Source organism: Diabrotica virgifera, chromosome 4 (assembly GCF_917563875.1).
Source record: "Diabrotica virgifera virgifera chromosome 4, PGI_DIABVI_V3a".
Classification (NCBI taxonomy): domain Eukaryota; kingdom Metazoa; phylum Arthropoda; class Insecta; order Coleoptera; family Chrysomelidae; genus Diabrotica; species Diabrotica virgifera.
In genome coordinates, this window is record NC_065446.1 from 1,138,193 (window position 1) to 1,157,940 (window position 19,748).

General features: G+C 31.1%; 2 protein-coding genes across 2 annotated transcripts in view; one reads left to right on the forward strand and one right to left on the reverse strand.

Moving 5' to 3' along the window:
- The window catches only part of LOC114324385 (SEC14-like protein 4), a 109,933-nt gene that overhangs the window by 65,155 nt on the left and 25,030 nt on the right, over positions 1 to 19,748 (reverse strand). The window lies entirely within an intron of this gene.
- The window catches only part of LOC114324401 (armadillo repeat-containing protein gudu), a 45,964-nt gene that overhangs the window by 7,692 nt on the left and 18,524 nt on the right, over positions 1 to 19,748 (forward strand). Inside the window, exon 4 of the mRNA XM_050649006.1 lies at positions 9,686 to 9,928. Within this exon, the coding sequence (XP_050504963.1) occupies positions 9,686 to 9,928 (243 nt within the window). The remainder of the gene's footprint in view (positions 1 to 9,685; positions 9,929 to 19,748) is intronic.

Below are 19,748 nucleotides of genomic sequence, written 5' to 3' on the forward strand. Positions count from 1 at the left end.
AAGCTGTGGTTTGATTATTTATGGTTGTTGCGTTTTGAAATTTGTGTGAAAAGAAACAACAAACAAAAGTTAGTTAATAGTTATACTGCCTTTTTAAATAGTTTTCATATATATTTTTGGACTTTTGGACTATTTTGGACAAGGAAAACTCATTCTAATTTGGTAAGTAGTTTTTATTATAATCATATTGTAATTATACATTTGGATTAGGTTGGAATAAATTTATTTTCTCAAGAATGGGGATTTTAGAGAGAAATCCGAAATTAGGTCCGATTTTTATTTTTAAATTATGATTTTTTGGCGTAGATTTATTTATCTAGTAGGTAGGTATGTAATGCTTTGATTTACATGCTTAATTTGATTACCAACAGAAGTTCTACCAATCTTCATCTAATATATTGTTTTCTTGCTGTTTTGTTATATTTTAATATTTTCTTTCACAAAAATCAAACTACATAATTTGATTTAAATTCAGAATAACTGTCAAACAGTAAAACGTTCAGTTGCCCTATTTTTCCACATAACAAATAATGAGTAATTGAATGAGTGAGTCTAGGCTTCGATTACGAATCAAATCGTCCCCAAATTCGCGGGTTCGAATCCCGATGCAAGTTTTTATTTTTTTTTATGCATTTTATGATTGTAAGTATATTTATTATATAATTTATTTTTTCAGAAAATGCGTATTTAAAATTTTTGCCAACAATTATTATCGTTCAGAAATCATTTTTTCTTTGTGGCATTTTTCAATGTGTTTGTGTGCGTTTTATTCTTTTATTTTTAAAATTTTTGGTATTGTCTTAATAAAAATTTTTGGAAAGTAGTAAGTATTAAAATTAGTTTAATATTTAAATAAAATATAAATAAACTGTTTAAAGTACATTATATCAATTTCGTTAAAATCACATAATATGTAATAGAAGTATAACTTCTTACGTGCGTACAAAGTACACATACATTCTTTTTTTTTTTTGCCATCAATTAACATTAGTATATGCAAATAATCTGACCTATCAAATTTTTGGATCATAATAAATATATAAATATTATATACCTATATATTAATTTCTTGTTAAAATATCCTTCGAATCAACTGTGATAAACAACAAGATATACGAGTTTTTTGTAAAATTTATAAGGTGTTTAATTTATAACCATTTTAAATGTGTTTTTAACAAAAAAACCATATAAACCATGCGTCATTGATTATTTGTGTTATTTTTTTAGAAGATCTGTAACCTGTTTAAGAATATTTGATTTTGGCGTCGTATTAGTTGTTAGATTTAATTAACATTATGTGATATTACTTCCTGTATAAACTACAAAAGATGTAAAAACGATATTCCGTTCAATTTTTGAATGATTTTTTAACCTTCCAGCCGACGGGTGAAATAAAATTACACGAACACACGGGTGAGGCCTGTCAGCACCAAAATGAAAAAAAATTCCGAAAAAATAAAAATTAAATAAATTTTCTTAAACCATTTATCCATTGTGAATTTTATAATGGTACTTTACTGATTCAGTATAATATGTAATTGCAATATTCAAGATTTGTCAGAAATAAACAAGCATATAAAAAATCTCAATATTTTTCGCATTTTGCTTTTATTTTTAGTTCACAACCGAAAAAAAAGGTATTTCAAAAGTAAATATTCTATTTTAAAGGAAAAATAACATTGTAATAATAAATATACAACAATGTTTTTTAGAAAAGTCTATACCCAAAATATTGTTAATCAAAATCGGTCAACACATTCCCTACAGCATGTCGTTATAATATTATGTACAATATACTGCCAAGACAGAATTTACAAAAATATCTGGTTTTTCTGCAAGATTTGCAACAACCTCTTTTATATGGAGAACGTGTTGGATCCTCTTCCAAAAAAATCCAGAGAATTTTGTAGCCGTGTACGCGCTCGTACCCTAACTCATTAGGGGAATATCATGTCACCTGAAGCAGGGATTTACTTTGTTGTATGTATAGGTATGTGTGTGCGTAACTAAACATTAAATGTACGATGTAAACATCATCATTATCATCAACAGCTATTCTAGGGGAGCGCATATAGATTTTCACTTCAGAAAAAATCAAAAAAGATAGAACTTTTTGTAATTTCATCAAGAAATGTTTAATAAACAACATATCAAAAAGTTCTACTCGAGAAGTGGGTACTTTATTTTTTATTAAACAAATGAACTACGAAAATAGATCTTTTTTTAAATAACCCCGAAAACATAAATTTTTGAAAAAAATTGACTTGGCCATTGAAAAATTCAGAAAATTTTACAAAAAAAACCTATAAAGATTTTTCTAAAATTAAATCTGTAGCTTCTATCATTTTTTTATTTATAACGCTAAAGTCACCCTTCTCACAAACATTGGCGCACCACTATAAACTCTCGTACGGCGAAGCGCACGGTTGAGTTATTTTAATGTAATTCTTTAACTAATCGATCAAAGGAAATTTTACAAATTGAACATGAAATAAGAATAATTAAGCTATCTCAGAGTTATAATAAAAAGAACCAAAATGTATGGGCATAAATACGGTGTGGGCTGAAAGTAAGACTTACATGAATTTTGTTTAAAAATGATTTAAAAATGTGTGACTAATACAATTTTACTTATAAAACTCTCAATTTTGCACAACTTACCTTTCAATCATCTTACTAAACGATGTTTCATTAAAAACAAATCTCAAAAATTTAATTCAAATGATACGACGTCTCAAAAATGTAATTTTTGAAAACTTCATAGTTTTACAGAATTAACACCATTTTAAGACAGTATTACAAAATTTTCAACAGCTCTATTACAGTTTTATAGGTGTTTTTTAAAGCTCAGGATGTAGTCTTTAAAATGCACTAAATTATTTTACTTTAGAAATGAAATAAACTATTTCTTTTTGAGAAAATTAAGAAAGATAACAAAAATGTAATATAAAATCCGAAAATTACCAGCTAAAAAAATGTTTATACAAAGTGATCAAAACTGTAAAACTTATCTAAAATACATTTAATAATAAACTTCAGCAATAATAAGTGTTTAACAAAAAAAAAAATTTTTAGCTCATACAGTATGTCTGCGTAAGTTGGAACCTATTGATAACTTTTTTATTATCAGTCTTACGAAAAAAAGTTATTGCATCGTATAATAATATAATCGTTATATAATCTAACATGCAACCATCAAATATAAAATTTTATTAATTTTATACGAGGTATGTCAAAAAATATGAATTTCACTCGAGAGTAAAGTACCTTTATATTTCACAATATCGAAAATTGTTATAGAGGAAAGTTGTTTGGAATTTAAAAATATGTGTCAGTGTTCAACTACATCCTTCTAATTAAAATATTGTGAATAATAAAGGCACTTTACTCTTAAGAAAAATTAATATTTTTTACATACCTCGTATAAAACTGAAAAAGTTTTGATATCTGATGGTTGTATCATAGATTTTAGACCAGGTAGAGCATTTTATGAAGAATAACTTTTTTCGTAAAATTGATAATAAAAAAGTTTTCCATGTGGTTCCTAGCTACGCAGACATACTGTATAAGAGCTTCTGTATAAGAATTTTCAAATTGTATTGTCATATTCGGATTCAGCATAACCAAAAACAAAATATAAACATATTTGATCAAAGTAAAATGATGAGTTCAACGATATTTTTAAAATTATTTATACAAAACAATTGCTATTGTTTAAACAATTAATAAAACAATTAGCGGCCAAATCTGCGAGTAGAACTTTTTACTTTAACATGTATATAAACTGACAAAAAAAGTTTTAGAAAAATATAACCTGGTTTGAATTATTCCGAAACAATGCATGTTTTCGTTCTAATTGCACTCCACTATTCCATCTATCGTCGGATGTAAGTCTCCCTTTATACTTTGACTTCGGTCGCCACGACAAACGGTCGTAACGACAGTTTGTCGTACATTCCAGTAGTCCAATAGAGTAATATACGGAGCCTTTCACGCACTACGACCAGGACTAACTGTCGTGGCGTTGCTCTTCGGCTGTCGTCCAATGTCACTGCAATGGACGACGGTCGTGTCGTGCCATGCTATGCTATCAGTGAACCACGGGCAGTGATTCCAGTGGCACGTAGGTACATAATGACACAATATAGATGGGGAATTTTTACCTACATAGATATTGTACAATACATAGGTAAGCATCTGGTTGGTATTATTTTATTGGGAGGACAAAAATTTCAGATTTAAAAATGTTTATGACTTTGCCGAGGAATAGACTCTATTATAAAATGCATTATTATCAATGGACCCTATTATAAAAATTAAATCATAAATGTTTCATGGGGAATATCTAAAATTTCTTGTTAATAATTTAAAGATTCTTTTATAGCACAGTTTAGTGTCCATTGACATTATTATCGTAGATATATATATATATATATATATATATATATATATATATATATATATATATATATATATATATATATATATATATAAAAACATAAGATGTAGATCTTTGAAACACACTCAGTGAACCAAAGATCCAAGGTTATTGGTTTAACGACTTTTTTTTGATTAGAATGTGTCTAAAGATATTCAACCTCTTGTCTTTACCGACGAGCCCAGAGAGGTTGAAGAGGGCGAAACACATTTCTAAGAACTGGTGTTTGGATCTTTGATTCTATTCGAAAAATTTTTCCCAGCCCGAAATGGTGGATGTGTGAATTGTTCGTAAGGGGATTTTTCCACATTCTCTATTTCATCTATTTATATATATATATATATATATATATATACAGAACTGGATTCGAAATCCGATGTATTTATCGACCGTGCAAGTATATTCTATAACACTATAAAACAGTGTTGAAATTATCGGGAAATGCGGTCTGTGGCTTAGATTGAAACTACATTTAATTCTGTTGAATTCGATATTTCGATGAGTATTTATTAATTTTTCATCTTCATCAGGAACAAACTACAAAATTAACTAACAGTTAGGTACAAACATAATATTACAATGATATAACTTACGAATTGTTGTAGGTATGTTATATAAAGCAATTTAACTTAAAGCTATGCATGTCGTTTCACGAGAACGTCGAGGGCGGCACTGAATCAGGTATCTTTTCTCACATGTGTTAAGGGCCAAAAGTTCCAATATCGAGCCATCTGTTTAATATTCGGCTATTTTTAGAATTTTAAAACATTGCAGTAAATTTCGCTTAATCTACTTGTGTCTGATTTGTAATTAATTGAACGTTTATTACTGTTTATGTGGTACATCTCGAGGAACAATCTTTTCTTATAATTGCTTTCTGAATCTAGGATCTTGATATCTGACAAATTAAATTGGTGTCCTGTTGTTATGGAATGGTGTGCTGCTGCACAAGTATTTTTGTGTGTTTTGCAATCACTTTTGTGCTGCGTTATTCTTTGTTTCAACCATTGCGATGTTTGTCCTATATACTGCCCATCACATTCGAGACAAGAAAGTTGATAGATGATATGACTCTGATTTAGAAGCGGTGTCTGGTCTTTAAGCTTCGAGAATAAGCTATAGTTGGATATGCTATTGTATTTCGCTATTTTGATTTTCGGAATTCCGTTCAGCAGCTTGATTATATTGTTGGTTAAGCCATTTATGAAGGGCAACTTTTTGTAAATCACGGGATCTGATGGTCTGTTGTCACGTTGCCCGTCGTTTAACCTAACCACGCCTAACCTAAATATATATATATTCGTGTTTTATTAATGATTATTTAAATATGTATAGATATTAATATAATATATTAAATAATCTAAAACAGTTTATTAGAAGGATCTTTTAAATATTGAAAGATGAAAATTGATCCCTATAACAATAAATTATTGTTCACTAATTAAATTGTATTTATTAACAAAATTTTTAATATTTTTTTATACAACATATTGCTACTGAATTGGGACAACAATCCTTAAAGCAATCATTTAATTTAATAAGCTGGGATTACCAAAAATGATCAGGGCGAACAAAAGCAAAATTTATGTAATTTAATGTTTTGTATTTTGATAACTTGTATGAAGAAAAATTTGGAAGTACATCGCAAGAAAGGCTGAAAGAAACAAATGACATGGGGGAACAATTAAGAGAGATTTCAAGAGAAGAACTGGTAGAAACGATACGAAAATTAAAGATAGGTAAAGCTCCAGGGGAGGATGAAATTGCACCAGAAATGATCAACAAGAGAGAAAGGGAAAGACTGGCTGTGGACAATATGCAAAGATGCATGGAAGGAGAAAAGAATCCCAAAAACTTGGGAAAACAATTTATTACTACCAATATATAAGAAGGGCGAGGAAACTCTTTGTCACTGACATGCGGAACTAATCAAAAAAATTATTTTGGTCATTTCTTAAATCTCCAAAAAGTGTATGATATAAACCTACTTCTTCTCTTCTTCCATTGATTGGATGCACCCAATGTAGGCGATTACGTTTCTGTCTTTTTTTACGGCGATAAATTAACCATGAAGTCAAAAATTTTTCCCGATTCATTCTACGCTCTGTGCTCTCTACGACAATAAGATGAATAATACTGTCGTAAAGTGTGAAAATTCGATGAGCACGACAAACGTTCGTACGACCGTTTCTCGTGACGACCAAAGTCGTAAAGTATGAAAGAGGCGTTTAGGCGTGTATATTCATTTCTGTTCACTGTTTTTGCATCCATTCGAGGCCAGCCATTCGCTTGATGTCATCAGTCCATCTAGTTTGAGGTCTGCCTCTACTTATCTTCTTCTTCTTTAAGTTCCATCTTCTATCGAAGGTTGGAAATCATCATAGCAATGCGGACCCTGTTGACTGCCGCTCTAAATAACTCTGCACTACTGCATTCGAACTTTTCTTACTTCACTACTTCTCTTACTTGGTCGCTATTCAAGAATTGGCTTCGTCTAACGGTTGTCTTCCATTCTTCCTGTGTCATGTCCAGTTCTACTTTAACATGACAATATTTTGGATCACATCTGTCACTTTTGATCATCTTCTTGTCTCTTCATTGGATTTGCGATCACTGAGCTTAATGTTGAGCATTATCCGTTCCATAGCTCTCTGATGTAAACATACTATGGTAAATTTAGGGGAACTACAGAGGTAATTTTCTATCAAGCGTACACAAATGAAGCAATAAGGTTATCTAAAGAAAATTATACGTTCGGTCGGATGAGGCCTGTAAGAACCATTAGATATACAGCGTGTCTACTTGAGTTAGAAACATATGGGAAACTTTTTTATTATTAATTTTACGAAAAAAAGTTATTCTTTATAAAAAGCTCTGTAGGTCATAAGGCCGAAGATGCAACCAACAGATATCACATTTTATTAATTTTATACGAGTTATGTCAAAAAATATGAATTTCACTCAAGAGTAAAGTACCTTTATTTTTCACAATATTGAAAACAGTTATTAAAAAAGTTGTTTAGAACTAAAAACTATGTGTCAATATGCAATTACATCCTTCTAATTGAAATACTGTGAAATATTATAAAGGTGCTGTAATATTGAGCGAATTTCATATTTTTAGACACACCTCGTATAAAATTAATAAAAGTTGATATATCATGGTTGTGTCTTAGATTTTAGACCATGCAAAGCTTTTTACGAAGAATAACTTTTTTTCGTAAATTGAATAATAAACGAGTTATCATATTTGTAATAATTAAAAACAATGTTGGGTATCCTTAAATTTGAGAAAAAAATTTTTTTTTCAATAAGAAGCATGTAATTGCATATTTGATCTTAGTTTTTAATTCCAAACAACTTTTTATCATAAGAATTTTCGATATTGAGAGAAATAAAGGTACTTTACCCTTGACCGAAATTCATATTTTTTGACATACCTCGTATAATATTCAGAAAATTTGATATCTGATGATTGAATCTTAGGTTTTGGGGCATGCAGAACTTTTTATAAAGAATAACTTTTTTTCGTAAAATTAATAATAAAAAAGTTTCCCATATGTTTCCAACTCAAGTAGACACGCTGTATATTTCAAGTTCTTTGAACCTTTTTGTTTTCAAAATTTGTAGAGAAATTATATTTTTATTAGTAGAAGAGGTTAATTTATACGGTTTCAATTGTATCAATAAAAATGACCAAGTTTATATGCTACTTTTATATGGAAGGTCTCTTTCATATGAAATTCTCTAATTTCTCAAATTCTGTTATTTACTAGTTACTTAGATAAGTCTTTGTTTTTTATGTATGCCTCATGCTCGTTTATCCTGACGCTTAGTGGTCTTGCGGTTTTTTCTATGTAGATATTGGTGCATTCACGTCACAGGGTATTTTACAGATGCAGTTCTTTGATCTCTATTGTGTGTTTTTAGGGTTGGTTTTGGACAGAAACTACAGTGTATTTGTTGTTTTGACTACATATTTAACTTAGATATTCCATAAGTAAACAGTTTTAGAACATTTTCAACGAAAACATTTCGTTTATAAATTCGAAAAAGTGTGTGTGTTATTGCGTTGCCGCTCCTGCAATACTCAGATCAGATTTATCGATGGATTCTTATGTAGTTTTTTCTTCTGAATCCAAATCTGAAAACGGCATTTCGATATTTCTAACCGTCTTCGAGATAATCGACCTCAAAGTCTAAAATGTGACGTCACAATCGTTTTATTTTCTTCCGACACACTACACGTCCAGCTGAAATCGTTGCTATTAAGTAGGCTAGTTTTTTAATCTCGATTTGTTAAGCAAAGCATAGGTTATTTACATTTGAGTTTGACACTTCGTGAATATCAAACTAAATTTTAAATTAAGTATTAATAAAACATCTATGACATTTGATAGTGAATTTAATTATTATATAAAATAAATAAGATGTTCAAAATACAATTTAAGTATATTTTAAAAGCAATAATTTATTAACATCTTTAAAAACGTTTATACGAGTATACGGCCTCCCCGTTATTATACATGGACTGTTCCATTTGCTATGAAATTAAAATATAGTCGGTTCTCTAAACTCGACACAACTGGCTAGTGATTTTAGTAGGTAATTTGTTTGTTTTTTGCGAATTTTGCCAAAATTGGCAAAATTACTAATTATTTAGTAATTATTAACTAATTAGTAATCATTTTTTTTTGCCCAATTGGCAAAATTATTGACTAAAATCACTAGGCAGTTGTGTCTGAGTTTAGCAAACCGACAGTATATGAAATAATATTGTTTGGTATAAAAAATTATGGTCTGATATGTGCAATTACATCCTTCTAATGGAAAAAAATATTTGAAGATTTTTCTCAAATTATGGATACCAACAACATTTTCATTTATAACTTTCATTAACTAATTTATAAATTTTTAATTTGACGAAGAAAAGTTATTCTTCATAAAAAGCTCTTCATGTTCTAAGATTTATGATGCAACCATCATATATAAAGTTTTATTAATTTTATACGAGGTATATAAAAAATATGAATTTCGATCAAGAGTAAACTACCTTTATAGTTCATAACATTTAACTTAGAATGATATAATTGCACATTAAAACTTAATTATTAATTCTAAACTACTTTTCATAATAGCAATTTTCCATATTATGAATTAAAATACGTAAATAAACAAAGTTTTCGTTATGATAATGCTCGCATTTTCAGTTTGTTAATATTTTATTTTGTTAAATTATTATTCTAGGTAAACATAGCAAAAGCTGCCACCAGAGCCTTATGGTCCGTTTCTAAAAGTAAGAAGAATATTCGCGTAATGATGAAAAGTGGTTCCGTGCCCCTACTAGCCAGACTGCTTAAATCAGACCATATGGATGTGGTGGTACCAACTATCGGAACGATCTCCCAATGTGCCATCGATCCCACTTATCAATTGGCCATCCAGACTGAAGGAATGATTAAGGATATAGTTTTGCATCTATTTTCTGAGGTAACGGTTTATAGATTAAGGTTTACTATGTTTATGATAAGGGTCATCAAGCATCAGGCATTATAAAAAGCATCAAGAAGAGAAAGCTTAAGTATTTCGGACATGTAATGAGAGGTCCCAACTATAGGTTGCTACAAAATATTTTGCAAGGGAAAATAGCAGGCGAACGCAGTCCAGTACGAAGAAGGACCTCATGGTTGAAGAACTTGCGAGATTTGTATTGTGTTGATACAAGCATGCTTTTTAGGGTGGCAGTGAATAAAATAACATTAATACAGGGTGTTTCATTAATAATTGTCCATATAGTAACTGGAGAAACCTTAGCACAAAATACGAAGATTTAACCTAAAACACTTAAATAAAATGTGGTTCCTTACTGAGTTACAGGGTGTTTATCTAAAAATTTAAAAACTTTTTTGCTCAGCATTTTAAAACTATTTTACGTATCCCTTTCATACTTGGCAAAAAGTGTGACTACTATACACCCTACTAAATTATGATAAACAAACGTTTCTAGCTACTACCAGAGACGTACGACAGGGATAGAGAATGGTTGACCCTTCTCAAATTCTACGCCACTGGAGGAATTACTCTTTTAGGGCCATTTTTAGATTCTCCAATACTTTCTACGTAAATAGTATACTCTTCATTGGTAACGATAAAGTCATTAGTTTTCGAGATGTTTAAAGTTAAATATGAAACGGCACAGTTATTTTGATTAATTTATTATACAATTCATATGATTAAAATTTAAAAATTATTTGTATCCAGTACTTTAAAACTATTTGGCGTACCCTTATCATACTTGGCAGAAAGTGTAGGTACTGTACACCGTACAAAATTAAGATAAATAAACGTTTCTAGCTACTACCAGAGGAGTACGACAGGGGATAGTGGCTGGTTGGCCCTTACCAAATTCTACGCCACTGACGAAATTGCTATTTTAGTGTAATTTTTTTTTATTTTTCAATATTTTTTATCAAAATAATATACTCTTCATTCGTAACGATAAAATGATTAGTTTTCGAGATATTTGAAATTAAAAATGAAACGACACAATACATTAATCAAAATAACCGTGTCGTTTCATTTTTAACTTCAAAGATCTCGAAAACTAATGACTTTATCGTTACGAATGAAGAGTATATTATTTTCATAGAAAGTATTAGAGAATCCAAAAATTGAACTAAATTAGCAATTCCGCAGTGGCGCAGAATTTGAAAAGGGTCCACCATTCACTTTCCCCCGTTGTACGCCTCTGCTAATAGCCAGAAACATTTGTTTAACATAATTTAGTAATTTGTACAGTACTTATACTTCCTACCAAGTATGACAAGGATACGTTGAATAGTTTTAAAATGCTGAGCAAAAATAGTTTTTAACTTTTTAGATAAAACGCCCTGTAACTCAGTAAGGAAAGTGTTTTAGGTCAAATCTTCATATTTTGTGCTAAGGTTTCTCCAGTTACTATATGGACAATTATTAATGAAACACCCTGTATAGGTAGCTGTGATGAAACGCGCTAATGAGCACAGAATACCGCTATATATTGCTTTTGTGGATTTTAAAAAGACCTTTGACAGTATTGAACACTGTGCCATATAATCCTCGCTAATAAACGGAAGGATCGACTATAGATACACAGAAATGTTGAAAAACATCTACGAAAAAGCAACAATCACAGTAAAACATCCACACCAAAACAAGAAACCAATAAAAATAAATAGAGGAATTAGGCAAGGTGACACAATATCCCCAAAAGCATTTACACAAACACTAGAAGATGTATTCAAAAAACTTTAATGACACGACAAAGGAATCAACATCAATGGACAACGCTGAATAACCGGATATGCGGATGACATAGCGGTGATATCAGACAATATGAAAGATCTTGACGAAATGATGACACAATTGGACAAGGAAGCAAACGAGATAGGTTCTAAAATGAGCTACATAAAAATTAAATACAGTAAAACCTGTCAGTAACGGCCACTAAAAATGAAAAAACTATTTATTGGCCGATATAGAAAGGTGGCCGCTATTGCCAGTTTTTGTAGTCTACATATAATTGGTTTGGGAAATTTTTAAACCGGCCGTTAGGACAGGTGGCCTCTGTTGGCAGGTGGCCGTTAACACAAGTTTTACTGTATATGACAAACGTAGAAGAGGACAACGAAACCATGCAAATAGGAACAAGTACAATACAGAAAGTCAAGGAGTACATACATATACCTAAGGCAAATAATGAAACTCAATAATAACACATCTGCGGAAATAAAAAAGGCGAATAATAACTGCAAACAGGTGTTATCATGGACTATCGAAGTACTTATCTAACAAACGTCTGTCTCAAAAAACTCGTATAAGGCTGTATAGAACATTGATAGTCCCCGTTCTCACATATGGATCAGAGGCATGGACGCTAACTAAAACAGATAAATCCGCTCTATCGATTTTTGAAACAAAGTGCTACGCAAGATATTCGGAGTAGTCTGTGAGAACGGAATATGGAGGCGAAGATAATATAACTTTGAACTGCAGAATATCTACAAGCATGTGTTTGGTGGAAAAGATAGTATCACTGTAATTAAGCGATACCGTGTGCAGTGGGCAGGACATGTAGCCCGGGCCCCTGAATCGAACATGATAAAAAATATTCTAACAGCTCAACCCGTGGAAATAAGAAGACGGGGTAGACCAAAGTTGAGGTGGATGGACGGGGTAACACAAGATGCCGAGAAGATCGAAGTCGCCAACTGGAAAATGCAGGCAAGGGATAGAACAGAATGGCGTAGAAAGCTTGAGAAAGTCGAGGCCCCCTAAGGGCTGTAGCACCAAGAGGATGATGAAAGAAAATGAAACAGCAGAAATAAAAAGGAGGATAAGACTCGCATGGGTGACATTCGGAAAAATGAGCTATATCCTGAAAAACATAAATATGCCCGATACCTCCGCACAAAAGTATACGATCAATGTGTTCTATCAGTATTTACATATGGAGCACAAATATGGACCTTCACAAAGGAAAATATGGAAAAGATGGCCAAGACTCAAAGGGCAATAAAAATTCAGATGCTGGGTATCAAACTAAGTAATAAAAAGAAAAATACATGGATCAGAAATAAAACCAAAGTGAAAGACGTAAACAAACATGCAGCTACTCTCAAATGGAAATTTGCAGGACGCAACAGCAGACAAAGAGACGGAAGATGGAATGAAGTGATAGCCTACTGGAGACCTTGGGACCATACGAGAGGAAGGGGCAGACCACAGATGAGATGGTCGGATGACCTAAAAAGATACGCAGGGACCATATGGATAGGATTAGCACTAGACCGAGAAGAGTGGAAAAATAAGGGGGAGGCATACGTTCAACTTTGGACAAATGAAGGGCAATAGATAGATAGCTGTGGTGGTAACCAATGTTCTGAAAGGACATGGGACATGAAGAAGGGGAAATAATAAAAAACGATGACGCAATTCGCAATTTCGATACCCACGAGATAGTTCGCATTTTCTATTGACGTCCCCCAGATATTCCAGTTGAAAAATAGCACCCAGTCATTTTTTTAGATTCTTAAATGCTTCGTTTCCCTTTCCTGGAGTAAATATGTAGCTAATTGTATAAGTATAATAATTGATTATCTATATATTTATTTACTCATTTACTATTTAAAAACTTCTCACATTGTCAAATTTGTAATCATTTATAAACCATAGTAGGCCCGGATCCTGCGTACCAAAAAAAGTTTATTAATAAAGTCCTTTTCATGAGCATTTTTCAGTGCGTCACAGTTTTTCGATTTCTTTCTAACGCATTAAATTGTATGTGACAGAAAAAAGGCAAGTCTGTGATTACAGACATTTATAATATTTCTTCTAGTTATTCTAGTTGTCGATAGATGGCGCTATAATCAAAGAAAAAATTATTTACGAATTATATAATATATCTACGAATATAATCTGTACAATTTATAAGACTATGCAAATCAAAGAAAATACCATTTTATAAATGCAATAAACACAATTGATTTGTTTTTATGCCAAATTGCAAATAAAATGTGACAACTGTCAGATTTAACTAAAATGTCATGTTATAATAAATGTCATAAATGTGTATTATCACGGACTTACCTTTAATTCTATCATTTGTGACGAACTGAAAAATGCCCATGAAAAGGACTCTAGCAAGCTGAAAATGTGTTAATAGCTAGTGTTAATACCAGACGGTGTCTGATCGGACAAACTTTGATGTAAGAGAATACTGGAACAGGAAAGTTTTAATTGTGGAAGAGGTTAAAAATTTGGAACGTCAGATTACGAAAACGTCCCATTATCTTGTCGGCCAGAACTTCCAATTGATTTGTTACCCTTTCATTAAACTCTCATGCAAAAATCAGACTGCTATTTACCAGCGACATAATTCCTGTCATTTGACATGTTCTACGTTTCGGACTTATTAAAATGTCCAACATATTTGTCGGACAAAAATTTTTTCATTATATAGATAAGGGTCATTCCATTTCAATTTTGGAGCAAAAAAAATTTTGGACCTCCGATTTGTCTGAAAATTGGTATATAGCTTGATATTTAAGGTCAAAAAATCTTCTTCTTCTTTTTTTCTCAAAATGTTATTTTATGCGATTTTACAGTGATTTGGTGTTTATTTATACAAATTTGCATTTTCTATCGTAAAGTATCAATGAAAAACATAATTTTAATAGAAGGGACTCAAAAATGTCATTATATGGCATTATAACAAGTTACTTTGATTCAAAACAAGCTTTTGATCAAATTTTATAGTGTAGAAAACGTTAAAATACCGTTTTTTACATTTTTCTCCATTCCCAAAATACATCATAATCGATTTGGCTGAAAATTTGCCCACAGATAGACAAAACATAGGACTTTAAGTGGTGAGAAGGATTTGAATTATATTACAATACCAAAAAAGTTACATGCAATATTATAGCGCTGTGTCTAGGTACACGTTAACGTGTACGCAAATAAAAAAGTTAGGTACACGCGAAATAAACTTCATCAAGCCAGTGACGTCATTATTTAGCGTACGCAGTGACTTTATATTTTGGTACACGCTATTTTGATATGTTTATTGTTTGTTTGAAAAAAAATATTTGTTACTAAGGAGAGGGGAAGGGAAGGCAGAACTATTCAGATGTTTCAAACTTAATAATGTAATAAATCAATGTGTATATAATATACAATACAAGTATTATATTCACGTTAGCGAAATAAATTTTAGTTGACATGAAATGTACAAAATGTTGTTAAAGATTTGTTTACTACGTAAGTTAATTATACCAGTTTATAAACTATAAACCAATGCTGTTGTGTTTATTTCTATTTATACAGGGAATTGAACTTGTTACGATTTTCATAGAAAATATGTTATAACTTTGTAAATACCCTATATAACATAATAAACCTTTATATTTTTGTGATGGGGAGTTAAGAAGATTTCGAACATAAAATAAAATATAGGGTGTTCTATTTAAAAAAAACATAAGTTTGGTCTGCGCACTACGTTATCGAACGCCCTGTAACATTTTAACTAATTTTGTAATATGAAGCTCAAACTTTGTTACAATTTTTGTTATTAACTTTTATTGCTATCTATTACTATAGCGGGTCTACTGAGCTTTATCACACTAATCAATCGCCCTGTATCTTTTAAACAAATAAAAAATAAGAAACTCTTTACTAATCAATATTAAAATGTGAACACAACGCGATTAGACAAATTCCAACACTTTGACTCTCTGACACTCGCGGTATATACTTACCACAGCATACACGCGGCTCAAGTTAGCGTGTATGGAAAAAAACAGTAACAGTGCACGCTAAATAGTGACGTCACTGAATTGATGACGTTTCGCGTGTACCTAACTTTTTCATTTGCGTACACGTTAGCGTGTACCTAGACACAGCGATATTATAGTCAAAAATATAGGCGTCTACTGTAAGTAAAATTAACTCGAAAATATCGACCTCACGACAAAAATTGTTAAAAAAAAATTGTAAAAATTGTAAATACGATTTATTTGGAACAATTTCAGTTCCTACCATTTTTGTCGAAAAGTTAAAAATGGCGGAGATATTGAGCCAAACAGGTTCTCCTTTAAAATCAAGATGGCGGCTAACGTAACGGAGGAATTCATTCGTGATTTTAAATTTAGGCTACTGTTGACTCCCTTAAAGATCAGAAAAATAAAATTTTGGGCAGCTCGGCATTCAAGGTCAAATGTTATCCCGACTGGACTAATAGGTATATACTTTTGAGTCTGATATTACTGCATGTAACTTTTTTGGTATTGTAATATAATTCAAATCCTTCTAACCACTTAAAGTTCTATCTTTTGGATATCTGTGGGCAAATTTTCAGCCAAATCGATGATGATGTATTTTGGGAATGGAGGAAAATGTAAAAAACGGTATTTTAACGTTTTTTACACTATAAAATTTGATCAATAACTTGTTTTGATTCAAAATAACTTGTTATAATGCCATATAATGACATTTTTGAGTCCTTTCTATTAAAATATTATGTTTTTCATTGATACTTTACGACAGAAAATGCAAATTTGTTTAAATAAACACCAAATCACTGTAAAATCGCATAAAATCACATTTTGAGAAAAAAAGAAGATTTTTTGACCTTAAGATATCTTATTTTTACGTCCCGCAGAAGCTATATACCAATTTTCAGACAAATCGGAGATCCAAAATTTTTTGCCTGAGTGATTTGACATACCTATGGAAAATAAACTTTGCTCTTGAATAAACTTTTACAAATGCTAGTTTTAGTACAGAAACCTGCTAGTTTTCACAATCATAAACTTTTTCAGGTTGACACTTTCCACAATTAACATCACGTTCCACAATTAAAACTTCCCCTGTTTCAGTGTTCCCATACATCAAAGTTTGTCCGACTAGACACCGTTAACATATTAAAAAAATTTCAGCTTGCTATTAATACATTTTTTTTGGTACGCGGGATCCAGGCCTATATTAATTAAACTTTTAAAGTTAAGTTGTATGTCAGGTAAAACATCCAAGGATATGCATAAGTTATTAAAATAAGAAAATAACTTCACCATCATTTTCGAACATCCTCAAGGTCGTTCAAGGTCTATAGTCTATAGTCTATAGTCTATACAATCAACGAACGGTTAAGTAGTTGACCACTTAATACCGTCTTATAAAACTATATTTTTTTTATAAAAACCAGTAATTTAAAGGTATATCGGACATTATAGAAGTATATTTTCATCATTATTGATACTAATGATTGAATGCCATGTGTAAATTAATTATTAGTCAATTTTAAAAAGCTTGGGTATTAGTCCAGGGCGGATCTGTTTTGAGATGGACGTTGAGAGGTGACTCAAATTTTTTTGCAGAAGTTGCTTGAAAATAAATCACATAATAATATTTGAGTTATCCTCCCTCTCAAAAAGGTCCGGAACATTGTTTAAATAATCAAAATGTCAAGAATTGAAGGAAAAATTCGATTTTTTTCTTCGTTTATTGATTATAACTTTAAAAGTATTCATTTCCGAGAAAAGTTGTACTGACATAAAAGTTGCGTAACTAAATTTACTACAATATAGAATTGGTTAAAAATTTAAAAAATAGTCACCCTAGTTGCAAAATAGCAATAATTGCGAAAAAAACCATACAAAAACAAGTATTCGCATTTTACGTTTTTCAACCATTTGTGCTACACTTAGGACCTTCATATTTCACCCAGAAAAACTTTATGATACAGTAAAACAATACTGTAAATTTCATTAAGATCGGTTCAATAGATTTTGCAAAATAAATTTTGCAATACAGCTTTCGCAAAAAAATTCATTTTTTCAAAATGTGACAGGACTGAAAATAAAGCAGATAGCAAGTTGAATTTTTTTTTTGCTTATAGAAGTGTACTGTACCTTTCATTTGCAATTTTCAAAATTAAAATCGATTAATTACCACGGCGCCAGAAAATTTTTGAAATAAACAATAATTTTTTTGCTACGCGCAGGACAGCGGTGTTCGATTCACACAGGTTGATTTCCACCTAAATTTCTTCCAATCTTTATCTAATATATTATTTTCTTACTCTATATTTTGTTGTATTTTAATTTTTTCATTCCACAAAAATCAAACTAATTTTATTATTGTTTGTGAAATATTGTTTAAACAATTGCATATGTTTAAAAATAATAAACTTTTATTATTTAAGTTAAAATATATGAACAAAGAAAGTTTTTGCTAATAAAAGTGTTATTTCAAAGGATAGAGTATGTGTTTTTATTTTGCAATAAACAAATTTATTTATTTATATCGAAATGTCATAAAAATTAAAATGTATCAATCATTATCAAAGGTCATTGGAATGCCCAATCAGAGCCACCTATCCGCTGTCCTGCGCGTAGCACCAATAATTAATGTTTATTTAAAAAAATTCCTGACGCCGTGGTGTTAAGCGATTTTAATTTTGCAAAATTGCAGATGAAAGGTACAGTACACTTCTATATGCAAAAAAAAATTGAACTTGCTATCTGCTTTATTTTCAGTCTTGTAACATTTTGAAAAAATGAATTTTTTTTACGAAAGCTGGATTGCAAAATTTATTTTGCAAAATCTATTGAGCCGATCTTAATGAAATTTAGAGTGTTGTTTTACTGTATCATAAAAATTTTCAGGGTGAAATATGAAGGTCCTAAGTGTAGCATAAATGGTTGAAAAATGTAAAATGCGAATACTTGTTTTTGTACGTTTTTTTTTCACAATTATTGCTATTTTGCAACAAGGGTGACTATTTCTTAAATTTTTAACCAATTCTATATTGTAGGAAATTTAATTATGCAACTTTTATGCCAGTACAACTTTTCTCGGAAATGAATACTTTTAAAGTTATAATCAAAAAACCAAGAAAAAAATCAAATTTTTCCTTAATTTTTTGACATTTTGATTATTTAAACAATGTTCCGGACCTTTTTGAGAGGGAGGATAACTCAAATATTATTATTTGATTTATTTTCAAGCAATTTCTGCAAAAAAATTTGAGTCACCTCTCAACGTCCAAATGTACTAATATTTTTACAGATCCGCCCTAGTCTATATTAAGAAAATCATATTAATAATGCAAGGCAATTGACAGGTAAATTATAATAGTTGGGGTCACAAGCAAGTACACAAGTCTTGATACAATAATTAAAATCTACACAATAGGGCAAACACGAACAATGTCCTAAAATTGTTAAACCATTTGGACAAAATCTTCTCTTGCATCCATTCTGACGAATTGTGAAACGCTTTACTTCCAGGAGGAGCCTTACCTAGCAGCTCAAGCTTTGTTATTGATCTCGTAAAAATGAAAGTAGGTGCCATAAATGCACCAGTTACACCCAGAGGGTTGGCACGGTAGTATCCACGACGTATCTAATCTGCCTTTATTATTCGTATGGAAAACATAAGAAATTTCTATTTCTTTTGATTTTTTTAATTGAACCAAGTCAAAAGATAATTCATAATCATTACAATTCATCATCATCATCATCATCACACAGCCAAATTTGTCCAGTGTCGGACATAGGCCTCCTCAAGATGTCTCCGCCCTTATCTGTCCTGGGCAGCTGCAATCCAGTTTGTCACTATTTTTTTAATGTCGTCGGTCCATCTGGTAGGTGGTCTTCCACGACTTCGCTTGTCTGCCCTTGGCCGCCACTCTAAAATCTTCTTTGTCTGTCCATCTGTTGTCTCTCTGTCTTGCGACGTGTCCTGACCATTTCCACTTCAACTTCGTAAT